Consider the following 12,530-nt stretch of genomic DNA (forward strand, 5'->3'; position numbering starts at 1 on the left):
TCTCTTATTTACAAACTTTCAGATCTAAGTATTTTATTAAAACAACAAGCAAAACAAATAAAATGACATTCCGAGAATAGCACAACTCATGTGAAGAAGCAAAAACTTAGGCTCAACCGATACTAACCGATAATTGTTGATGAAGAAAGGTGGGATGCCTACCGGGGCATCCCCAAGCTTAGGTGCTTGAGACTTCTTGGAATATTATCTTGGGATGCCTTGGGCATCCCCAAGCTTGAGCTTTTGTGTCTTCTTAATTCCTTTTATATCACGGTTTTCCTAAATCTTAAAAACTTTATCCACACAAAACTCAACAAGAACTTGTGAGATGAGTTAGTATAAATCAGTGCAAAAACCTTATCATTCTCTACTGTAGAAAATCACTAAAATTATTATTTAACATTGTATACTAAATGCCTCTGCATATTTAATACTCCTATCCTCAAATAGAATCATTAAACAAGCAAACATATGCAAACAATACAAACATAACAACAATCTGTCTAAACAGGACAGTCTGTAAAGGATGCAAGAATATCAATACTTATTTAACTTCAAAAATTCTGAAAAATTACCACACTGTAGAAAATTTATCATAGCTTTTCTGCAAAAAGTTTCAACATTTTATCACATTCTGACTCTTTTCAAGAATTCACGCACTAGGTGCACTTTTCTGTTTTCAAACAGCAACATGTAGACTTGCAAAATAAACATGGCAAAGGCTATACTTGACATTTTTATTGAAATAAAAGATGCAAAACTTTATTCTAAATAACAGCAAGCAAATCAAAACAAAATAAAATGACGCTCCAAGCAAAACTCATATCATGTGACCAATAAAATATAGCTTAAAGTAAGGTTACCGATAATGTTGGAGACGAAAGAGGGGATGCCTTCCGGGGCATCCCCAATCTTAGTTGCTTAGATCTTCCTTGAATATCACCTTGGGGGTGCCTTGGGCATCCCCAAACTTAGAGTATTTTCACTCCTTATTCTCCTCATATTGATATCTCACCCAAAACTTGAAAACTTCAATCACACAAAACTTAACGGAACTTCGTGAGATAGGTTAGTATGATAAAAACAAATCATTCACTTCGGTACTGTAAAAGACAATATTCATAATTGTTCTAAAACAATACCTACCGTAGCTTATCATTTCCACAATTATAGTGGCCAGCGAGTGGAGTGAGCTCGTGCCTGCTTAGGTTTGGGCATGTTCTTCTTGGGTTGGGCCAAATGTTGGAAGCAGGCTGGTCACGGCCCAATCTCAAGCTCTTCTATTTCAAAATACGTGAACACATTCAAAAAATATATTTCTAAATACATTTACACCTTTTTTGCATAGAAAATACATTTACACTGACCATTTATAGAAAACAGATCAACCTTTACAATACCAAATAAATATAATTTGAGAATATATTTGATGGATGGATCTAATGATGAAAGATATTTACATCAGCAACTTTTTTTTTCTTCAATAACTAGAAATTTCATTTTCCCGCAAAAAAAAAACTAGAAATTTCATTTACCTGTCATCAACAAGAATGTGCTAACCTGCACATTTTGAAGAGCCTAAAGTGGCTTTGACAGGGCAAGAATAAATTCATGTCATGTGTTTAATTAGCCTAGAGAGAGATGTACAGTAATAAGCGACTTGTAGGCATCCTGTTTCGAACCTAGAGTCTGTCCCTGGCCTCGAGATATTTATTTACTCCTCTAGATTAGGAGTTTGTCACATTCTTCTGAGTTTCTTTGGAATTTCTCCATTTTCATACAACGCCTCTAGATTGAGCGAAGATCTCCGATCAAAGTCATGACAAATGACGGTGTTCATAAATGTATTACAATTGAAATGATCAACATGTAGACTAAAACACATGCTTATTCAGAGAAGCAGTAAGCCGTAAGCGAGCAACGTTGTTGAGCAGAAACTTCCTCATGCATGTTCAGAGAGTAGAAGATGCAAATGAGAGGGTAGTACTGCTTCACTTTTTCTTCTCTACTGATGTCTGAAAACTCAGCAAATATTCAACAGAGATAGGGTATTTGTGCTAGATCTAGTAATAAAACTTGTGATGCGAGTCAAACAAGTTTTACAGCGCATTTTCACACCAAATCCTCTCAGCATGCAGTCAACAAGTGGCAGTAGTAAGACTATAGAAATTCAACGACTCTAGAGTTAGACTCTTAAGTTGGGTACCACCAGCCTTCTGGTCACATGAGTACCATCACATTCAGTTGATCAACTACTCTAATCCAAGCCAAAAGAGCATTTCCCTAACAAAACATGCTTCACTTGTCAGCCTCACCATGAGCTTTCATTAATTCCCTGGCCTTCCTGTACAGAGTTAACCAAAATGAAACAAATTTCAGCAGTAATCCCAGCACCATCAGCTATATGGAAGGATGTCACTCGGCAGTCGGCACGCTGGTCCAGCGTGCAACTGCCGGTCACTAGTATGTCAGTGTATGCCGTTCATGCTTGCAAAACGTATACTCAAAAGAGATAAATACAAGACAGTAGATTACCGTAGCTCTCTCTCGACCTCTGTGTTTCCAGGATCCAACTTTTGAGCGTCCAGGAGAGCATCACAAGCTTGTTTATACTCCTAGATGTAGAGCAAAACAAAGGAACATGAGCAACTATATAGACTGCACAGTACGGAAACACAATGGCAAGCTGGACATGTAGTAACTCACTTTGAGTAGCATGTGAGCTGCAGCCTGACGGTAGCAAGCTTTCACCCAGTTAGGTCGCAGCATTCTGCATCTGAGAGCATCTGACAGAGCACCTTCACCATCATCCAGCAGCAGTTTGCAAAGACTCCTGTTCGCGTACAATGTTGCACTCGGCGCGACATCTATTGCCTATGGTCAAACATAACAGGTTATACGATTATCATCTCATCGTGGCAGGTTAATTAGTCCCGCAGAATAATATTAATCCGATAGAAATGCTTAATAATGGCAAATCAACAGCTAATAAGCAGGAAACTAGAGAACAATATTAGAAAACTGTTCAGCAAACAAATCATATTCTGCAATTGGTTCCCTGTTAATAGAAAAAAAAAACTTCTAAGCCACCATGCTTTTGATAAGGTTTAAGGGGCTTACCACACCATATGCTTTTGATGCCACCTTGTAGTCCTTCAGCCTGAATAAATGATCTGCATGTGCCTTGAGTGTAGCTTTTGTTTGTTCAAGCTGCCTTCCATCCTGAATGATTAAACAATGGAAAAAAAATGAAGGAATGAAGCATCATTTCAAAGACATTCCGATTAAAATAGACACTTCACAACTCAGTTACACATTCTTCATAGCTTGGTATCTAGATATGCTTATGCTGCAATACAAAGTGCACATTATGTTACACAGCAAAAGGCAGCAGTTACTCACACAAGATTTTAATCACAAGAGGAAAAGGTCCAACATAATTTAGAATTAATATGTCAAATTATTACTATATGTTACTAAAACAGCATATACATGGGTGTATTTCACAGTTCACAACTTCAAATCCACAATAAAGGAACCATGCTTCGAGCTATGTACAAGCATTATGCTTGTAAAGCATTTCTGGATCTTAAAGGCTGCGGATGACAAACAGTTTACAGCAGTTCATTGGATCGATACTGAATAACCAAGTTTTTTTTAACCAATGAACAGCCGACAACAAATAAGGGGTCCCAGTCTGGTCCTTCCGATTTAGAATTGGTAGTTTGTTCTCAAGAGCTTTAACTACTTCAATTTTATTGTTTTGGCAAGGTGATGCTCTAAAGAAAACCCCATAAAAAAGTCACGATACTATTTTTAAATGTGATGATCTCATCCATATATAGTAACTCCAAGTCATAACAGTTGATGGACAAATTCAGGACTGGCGAACAAAAAATATGACCAGGAATTCAAGTAAATTTTATCTACAGAGCATAACAGCAATAAATAACGTACCAGTGGCTTTGCACTTTCAAATTTTGCATGCGAGATGATTCCATCTATACTCCAGTTTGGGATAGTTGGTATTGGGGAAGTCAAAGGAAACAACATTTCAACTTCTTCCATGCAGTCACGTTTAGCAGCAAGCTCTATTGGTAAGTTACCATACTGGGCAACAAAAGGAAAAGTGTCAACTCTTTTGAAATTAAAGGACCCTCTAGAATGCAGTAAAAGAATATGAACATTATGAATGAAAAGATATAAACCATATAGGAAACTATAGTACCATGGGTCTACATAATACTGGTACAAAATGTTTCAACCAGGATTCATCCCAGCAAGCATTTCTAAATTCTAGTAGCAATTCAAACAGTCAACATACTCCTACAGCATACCAAAAGGCTTCCTTCAGCAAGGAACTAAAAACAGGTATTTCAGCAATAGTTGAGATTGAGAGGTAACATGGATTTTTAGTGGCATAACCTTTACGAGTCCCTATGAATTATATAGATAAAACTATAAGGAAAAGTAGCTACATATGAATTACGATTATTGAAAGCACAAATATAATTTGACACTTCAGAGTAAATGAACGAATACCAACAATTAGGATGAAGAAAACAACATAAAGTAAGCTGAATACATACATCCAAACGCAGCCTAAGCGAATTCAAATCATTTTGGTGATTGCTGGATGAGTATATTTGATAAATGTGGATACCCTGAATGCTGCATTATGAGATCTCAGTATCTCATCAAATGTTAAGTTAAGCACCGACCTCGTATCTATATCTTGGGTACTTGTGGCCTTGTGGACTCCATACAAGGACATCCACCAAATTCAAAAACATTTCAGACTAAGGATACAAATATACATTATTGCACAGAACAGAGCATGTTGTTCTAGAAGAACCCAAAATTTCCTACTTCATTCCAAAATATTTGATGATATTGTTTTCTCCTAAGTCAAATTTCTTGAAGTGCAATTTGGTTTGGTAGATGTTGGTAAATCTATGAAGGGGAGCCTTGGCGCAGTGGTAAAGCTGCTGCCTTGTGACCTCATGGTCACAGGTTCAAGTCCTGGAAACAGCCTCTTGCAGAAATGTAGGGAAAGACTGCGTACAATAGACCCAAAGTGGTCGGACCCTCCCCAGACCCTGCGCAAGTGGGAGCTACATGCACTGGGGCTGCCCTTTAGATGTTGGTAAATCTATCTATAATTTGTTGAAACTCAAAGAATTTGGGTTGTGACAAAACTAGAGCGTCAAATATTTTCAAGCAGAGGGAATAGTCAACAACAGTGATATGCATTCGTTGATATAAACCTTTAAACTCGGAGCTCACACACCTACCTTTTGCCTACACATGCAATATTTTGGTAGGTGTGTGCAACTTCTCATGGCACAGTCAAAAGACTAAAAGCAACTTAAATTCATATCAGTACAGGTTTCAACAGAATACATTTAAAAAATATAGAGAACATACAGCATCAGGAATATTAGGATCCGCTCCTGCCTTTAACAGAAACTTCACAAAGTTTGTATAGCCTCCCCACCCTGTAGTGAACACTAAGGGAGTCATCGGAAGGGAGCTCCCTCGGTTGACATCAGCACCACCCTGTAAAAAGGATTGTGGAATAGAACGTGTCACGGCTCCCTCTCCATGTAGATTGACACAAAAGCATGGCTGAGATGGTAGAACATAGCGATGAACGGATATGGAAAACAGAATACTGGCCTTGATCAGCAGCTTCATGCACTTCAAAGAACGGTAAAGAAGGGCACCCATCAGGGCAGTACCAATTCCGACGACAGTGGCGTTAGGCTGCCAAGAGTAATAATTGTTATAAAATACAAAGGAACAAAGAAATGGATTATGAGCTGCCATAAATTGTCAATCCAAGTAGCCGACAAAATAAAAACAAGCTATCTATGCAAATCAAATCTAGAAAACAAAAAAAGAAATGGTAAGAGTTATATACATCTGCATGGTGTTCCAACAAAATCTTCACTGTTTTATCTTGTTCATTAGTAGCAGCTTGATGGAGTGGTGTACCACGGCCACAGTCTATGTCAACAGGTACTCCTTTTGAAAGTAGGAACTCGGTGACCGTACAGCTTCCTGTGGTGAATAAAATAATTGCAATAGTCATGTGGCTACGCATCTAAGTGTACAGCAGCAAGTAACTATTACTATAATGACCACCCTGGTGTAAATCATAGATGGGCAAAAATTAACAACTTTGACTAGCTATAAATCTATATTAACCATATGAAAAATGATCACAAAACTTTTCTTCTACGATATTATTAGAGTAAAGGAACCATACCCATAGTGTCCTACACAAAGATACGCTTTGTAATACAAAAACAAATTGCATGGGTGAGGGGCCAAGAGAGCTACCTATGCATGCCGCATGGTGGAGAACTGTGCGCCCTTTAGCATCTGACTTTGTTAGATCACCGCCATGATCAAGCAAATACTTCACAGTAGAAACATCGCCAGACTGAGCAGATGACATAAAGGGTGTCACACCTGCAAAGTCTGCAATCAAAAAGCACAACAACGCAATTCAGACATCTCATGGTGCGAAACATAGACATGACAGGTGCCAATTTCCAGAAAAAAGAAGGAAGAGTTAGAGAAAGACCTCCTACTCCAGGAGCAGGAGCATTCACATCTCCCCCGAGTTCCTCCACCAAGTATTTGCAAACCTCAAGATGCCCTCCGACAGCTGCGATGTGCAGCACACCAATGCCACCACCCATGTCGAAAGAGAAGATCACCCTTGGGTCATCGAGACTCTTTACAGTACCTTTCACCCAAAGTAAACACCCAAGCATCAATACACTGATGAATCAAACTGCCAAATCATAGCTAGCTACAACCAAAAGAAAAGAAGCCCACATGTGTTGCATATATGGACAAGAACCTCACTAAGTCAAGCAAGGATGCAATCATGCAAACTGGTGAGCTTTAGAGTACCCTTGACCCCTCCTTAGTTCAACCAAATGAGGTATATTTGTGATTTTGGAAATTCAGTTGACTTGATCGAACCAAAGAGGGTTCGAGGGTGCCCTGAAGGCTTCCCATTTCCACTCATGTCAAGGGACTTGTTCACGTCCTGGACACACAGTCAATCAGTGCATGGACTTGACAAAAAGAATAGTGACCTGATCGTAAGATGTGCCCCCGTGCAAGCACTTGTTTTGACCAAATTCTGAATAACTCGCCTTCCCCTTTGAACAGTCCAAAAGACCACAACCGCAGAAAAAGATTATTTAATGCAGAGGATAATTACTGCTGTATACGCCAGATTTTACACTTAATCGACTAGAATGCGAAAGCTGACACCAAATTAACAAGACAATCATAGTAGGAGTACCAGTCTACATACATACAGCATAATAATAAGATGGCCCACCATCATACTGCTCCACACAGGTGCGGAAACCCTCCCCAGTTGAGAGAGCAATTTCTGTTTTCATAATTCAGAGGAAAATCGCAGCGTGCACCTAATTTTACACTTAACTGCGCGCAATACATACAGCATAATAACAACAAGATAACCCGCCCTCATAGCCGCGCTCCACGCAAGCGCAGGAGGAAACCTAAATTACGATAACAAGGGAGGGGTCATTCCTACTTTCCTAGTGTCCTGCGAATTGAATAGGGCCCAAATTGGCGCGGCTAAGGAACAATGGTGGCATTCGCATAGTCCAGCCGCCGGGGATTGGATGGCCGCGGCAGCCGGAAGCAAAACCCTAACCCGGTCGAACAGATTACGGCCTCGCGAGGCGGGGAAAAGCTGGGGAACGTGGGAGGGGGCGGAGGGAGAGGAGAGGCTGACCTCGGAGGCGCCGGAGGTCGCCGTCGAACGCCGCCCGCATGGCCGCGTCCTGACCTGCACACACACACACAAAGCAAAATCAGAGAGAGAGAGAGAGAGAGAGAGAGAGGAGGAGGAGGAGGAGGAGGAGGAGGAGGAGGAGCTGGGGGAGGCTGGCCGTACTGGTGCCGCCGCCGGAGCTGCGGGTGTAGACGAAGGGCGCAGCCATGGGCGGCCCCTCTCGCTCTGGCGCTGGCAAAGGCAGCAGCAGGGAGGCTTCCGGAAGAAGGGAAGGCTTTGCCAATTGCGAGCGAGTTTTTTTTTTCTTTTCTTTTGAATGAACTGGTGGAATGCAAGCGGGCTTTTGGGCTTTGAGCGAATTCCTTATTTGGCCCTTTCTTAAAATTTGGTTCCCTATTTGGCCCAAAAAACTATTTTCTTCCTTATTTGACACCCAAAGTAAAATTTGTTCCCTATTTGACACTTCTGTCTATTTTGACCACTAACGGTGTTAAGTGCAACGTGAAAAGACCATTCTACCCCTGATGTTATACATGGCTAAAAAAGATGGTTCGGTTCTTCAGCATGACAGGCTTGCAACTCCTCGCATTCGGACATATACTACTGTACTGCAGATAAAAACACGGTATGCATCCATGCATGCATGAGGGACTTTAGAAGCACCACCGTACCGTTCATGCTGCATGTATTAACGTGCGTACGTACCGTCAGCCTCTCGCGAATGCATGTACTAACGTACTCCCTCCGTAAAGAAATATAAGAGCGTTTAGATCACTAAAGTAGTAATCTAAACATTTTTATATTTATTTACAGAGGGAGTACAAGCTACACTCCTAGCTAGCTAGTTAACTCTTTGACGTACGCAGATGCAAATACATATGCACCAGCCGCGGCCTGTTGGAGTTAATCACAATTAACTTGAATTAGTTTGAGTTAACCATCTTAGCACACGTACTATACGCACGGAAAGATGAATGATTAGAAGCGGGCTATTCGATGAATCGATCCATGCATGAAATATATACACTAGTGAATATACATGCAGGAAAAACTTTCAGCAAGGCACTTTAAGAAAGATTGTTTTTTCAACCTTGTATGGCATCAGGGGTAGAATGGTATTTTCATATTGGACTTAACACTGTTTGTGGCCAAACTAGACAGAAGTGTCACAAAAGGAACAAATTTTACATTTGGGGTCAAATAGGGAAGAAAAACTTGTTTGGGCCAAATAAGGAAGCAAACTTTAAGAAAGGACCAAATAAAAAATTCTCTCTTGGCTTTTGGCCAGCGCTCCCTGCCTCGCTCTGCTTGGTTTGGGGCTCGCTCGAGGCTGGACCCGGTGCACGGCCGCGGTTCCTGGACCCGGTTGACGGGAGCGTCCGCTGGGGAGAGGAAGGCAGCGGGGTGTGTGTGTTGGAGTCACTGTGACTGATTAGTCTGTACCCAAGGTCGATAGCATGGGTGACCCACACGCGAGCTTGGAATCTCATCGGGGCAATGCTGGTTGCTGGGTGGCGGGTAAAGATGGGACGAGTGAGAGTAGGCCAGTAGCAGCAGTGTGGGGAGGGGAGGTTGCGTGCGTGGGTGGGCATAGCGCGCCGATCAAAGCTCCTGCTGCTGCTTGGACAGGCCAGCTCTTCTCTGTCTTTGACGTGCGTGGGTGTACAATTTTTATTTTTTTGGATTTGCACAAACTGTAGCCTATTGAAATGCTAGTATGGAAAAAAAATTGCGGTGTTACTAGTATGGAACTTCACAAATTTTTTTTTTTCAGAATAGTAATGTACTCCCTCCGTCCCATGGGGCAGAGCAGAGGGAGCATATCGTATTGTAAAAACTGAGTATGCTTCTATATTACTAAGTCGTTTCTAAAATTGTCGTTTTTTTTGAAGTACCCACGACTACATTATTGAGACTAGTCAAAAATCTTCATTTTCTCTTTAAGAAATCTATTGATAGTCAAATTTGGCAGATTAAAAATATGGATCATGATGCTAATGTGCTAAGCTGAAGATTGTTTTTTAACCGAAGATATACACACGCTAATGGAGTTGAGGAGGTAAGAGTACAGGAAGTTGAAGATTTAGACTCCAGTTTTGTTCACGTACAACCACCATCAGGTATAAGATGAAGACGGGGCTACGGTTGAGATATGCTTGATTATTTTGGAGCACAAAGAGGAGCGGACGTCGCTGGTTATACTGTTTTTATTATAAGGAAACCAGGTTTCTGTTCAGATTTTGAATGTACAGATAAGGACCAAATCCTGTAAAAGAGAGTTGTAACCAGATTGGTCTCCTGATCGATCAAAGGATCAAAGTCCGGATCGCCCTATATATACATAGGGTCAGAGCCCGGTAGAGGGACACCCAACATTGACAAAACCATATCTACTTTATTTCCACGCACAGCTTTTCTTTTTCGTTCATTTTCCCCCCCATCGACTCCTCTGTTTTTGCCTGCAAATTCAGAGATTGCCGTGGTGGTAGGCCAACCCTACGCTGCTGCACCCGGAAAACGGGACCTAGACGTCGCTTAGGTTCCGTTTGCCATTGATCCGTTGAAGATTCGTCCAGAAGAATCAAGTTTTCTTTGAGATCAGCAAGAAGAAGGCCGTTCTGCTCCTCATACAGCAAAAGACAGCAAAAGAAAAGACCGGCTAGATTGTTGATCTGTTGTGTTGCCGTGCAAACGATTTTCCCATCAACAAAATCTAAATCCAAATGGAGTTGTTGTGCTCCGTCTCGCCTTCTGCATTTGAACGCCCAGAGTTTGTGCCCTCAAGTTCTGCAAGCCCCGAGTTCGTGCTTGAGAACAAGCAATGGGTTAAGCTTGGGCGAGTTGATATGTCTCCGTCGTATCTACTTTTCCAAACTCGTTTGCCCTTGTTTTGGACTCTAATTTGCATGATTTGAATGGAACTAACCCGGACTGACGCTGTTTTCAGCAGAATTGCCGTGGTGTTATTTTTGTGCAGAATGAAAAGTTCTCGGAATGACCTAAAACATCACGGAGATAAGTTTTGGAATTAATAAAAAATATTGGCGAAAAAATTAGCAACATGGGGCCCACACGCTAGCCACAAGGGTGGGGGGCGCCCTCCGACCTTGTGGGCCCCCTGGACCTCCATCGACCTCAGCTCCAACTCCATATATTCTCTTTCGGGAGGAAAAAAATCAGAGAGAAGGATTCATCACGTTTTACGATATGGAGCCGGCGCGTTCTTCCTCGGGAAGGCAAATCCGGAGTCCGTTCGGGGCTCCGGAGAGGGAATCCGTCGCCATCGTCATCATCAACCATCCTTCATCACCAATTTCATGATACTCACCGCCATGCGTGAGTAATTCCATCGTAGGCTTGCTGGACCGTGATGGGTTGGATGAGATTTACCATGTAATCGAGTTAGTTTTGTTAGGGTTTGATCCCTAGTATCCACTATGTTCTAAGATTGATGTTGCGATGACTTTGCTATGCCTAATGCTTGTCACTAGGGCCCGAGTGCCATGATTTCAGATCTGAACCTATTATGTTTTCATGAATATATTTGTGTTCTTGATCCGATATTGCAAGTTATAGTCACCTACTACGTGTTATGATCCGGCAACCCCGGAGTGACAATAGTCAGGACCACTCCCAGTGATAACCGTAGTTTGAGGAGTTCATGTATTCACTAAGTGCTAATGCTTTGGTCCGGTACTCTATTAAAAGGAAGCCTTAATATCCCTTAGTTTCAAATAGGACCCCGCTATCACGTGTGGGTAGGACAAAAGATGTCATGCAAGTTCTTTTCCATATATAAGCATGTATGACTACATTCGGAATACATGCCTACATTATATTGATAAATTGGAGCTAGTTCTGTGTCACCCTATGTTATAACCGTTGCATGATGAATGACATCCGACATAATTATCCATCATTGATCCATTGCCTACGAGCCCGTTTCATATTGATCTTTGCTTCGTTACTTTTCCGTTGCCACTATTTCAATTACTACGAAACTACTACTGTTACTTTTGTCACCGTTACGGTTACTTCCATTCTACTTTGCTACTAAATATTTTGCTGCAGATATTAAGTCTTTTAGGTGTGGTTGAATTGACAACTCAGCTGCTAATACTCAAGAATATTCTTTGACTCCCCTTGTGTCGAATCAATAAATTTGGGTTGAATACTCTACCCTCGAAAACTGTTGCAATCCCCTATACTTGTGGGTTATCAATATGCCAGCAAAATTTAGGTTAAAAGCAGAAGTATTGGCATCGCCGATATCTATGTGGACAAGTTCGAGGCTATTTCCAGTTCTATCGAGAGAAGAACAGATGTTCCAACGGTAATTGTGCAGAAGCCATACGCCATAGATCCCATGATTGTTCTGTGAATTTTGGGCGATGTTTGTGTTTTATCGCTCCTTTCACTGTAAGTAGCTATCATAAAACTATGCTTCTAAGATGCATCGGTGAACTTCTTACTAGGTTTTGGTTTTAGACCTCACAGAAGCAAGATTTTTCACCTTTTCAGCTCACCATTTTGTCTTTCCATTCCTTTTCTAGGTTAGAGTATCTCCAGCCGTTGGCCCCCCGGGGGCTTGAAAAATCGCCGTCTGGGGGCGAACCTATTGGGGAACGTAGTAATTTCAAAAAAAATCCTACGCACACGCAAGATCATAGTGATGCATAGCAACGAGAGGGGAGAGTGTTGTCTACGTACCCTTGTAGACCGTAAGCGGAAGCGTTTA

General features: G+C 41.4%; 1 protein-coding gene across 2 annotated transcripts; it reads right to left on the reverse strand.

Moving 5' to 3' along the window:
* Window positions 1-1,973: 1,973 nt before the first annotated feature.
* LOC123055186 (ankyrin-1) lies at window positions 1,974-8,096 on the reverse strand. Of its 2 annotated transcripts, XM_044479159.1 has the most exons (12): window positions 7,955-8,096; window positions 7,793-7,846; window positions 6,593-6,757; window positions 6,346-6,486; window positions 5,924-6,063; window positions 5,680-5,766; window positions 5,428-5,559; window positions 3,958-4,110; window positions 3,121-3,222; window positions 2,707-2,874; window positions 2,536-2,615; window positions 1,974-2,344 (listed from the first exon to the last, which is right to left on the reverse strand). In XM_044479159.1, the coding sequence occupies exons 1-12, from the start codon at window positions 7,998-8,000 to the stop codon at window positions 2,299-2,301; spliced, it is 1,314 nt and encodes a 437-aa protein (XP_044335094.1). In that variant the 5' UTR covers window positions 8,001-8,096; the 3' UTR covers window positions 1,974-2,298. The 2 variants fall into 2 exon arrangements, with proteins under 2 accessions (XP_044335094.1, XP_044335093.1); XM_044479158.1 differs by having other exon boundaries at window positions 5,428-5,766; window positions 7,955-8,088.
* Between the last annotated feature and the right edge of the window lie 4,434 nt (window positions 8,097-12,530).

This window comes from Triticum aestivum, chromosome 2D, assembly GCF_018294505.1.
Source record: "Triticum aestivum cultivar Chinese Spring chromosome 2D, IWGSC CS RefSeq v2.1, whole genome shotgun sequence".
NCBI classification, from domain to species: domain Eukaryota; kingdom Viridiplantae; phylum Streptophyta; class Magnoliopsida; order Poales; family Poaceae; genus Triticum; species Triticum aestivum.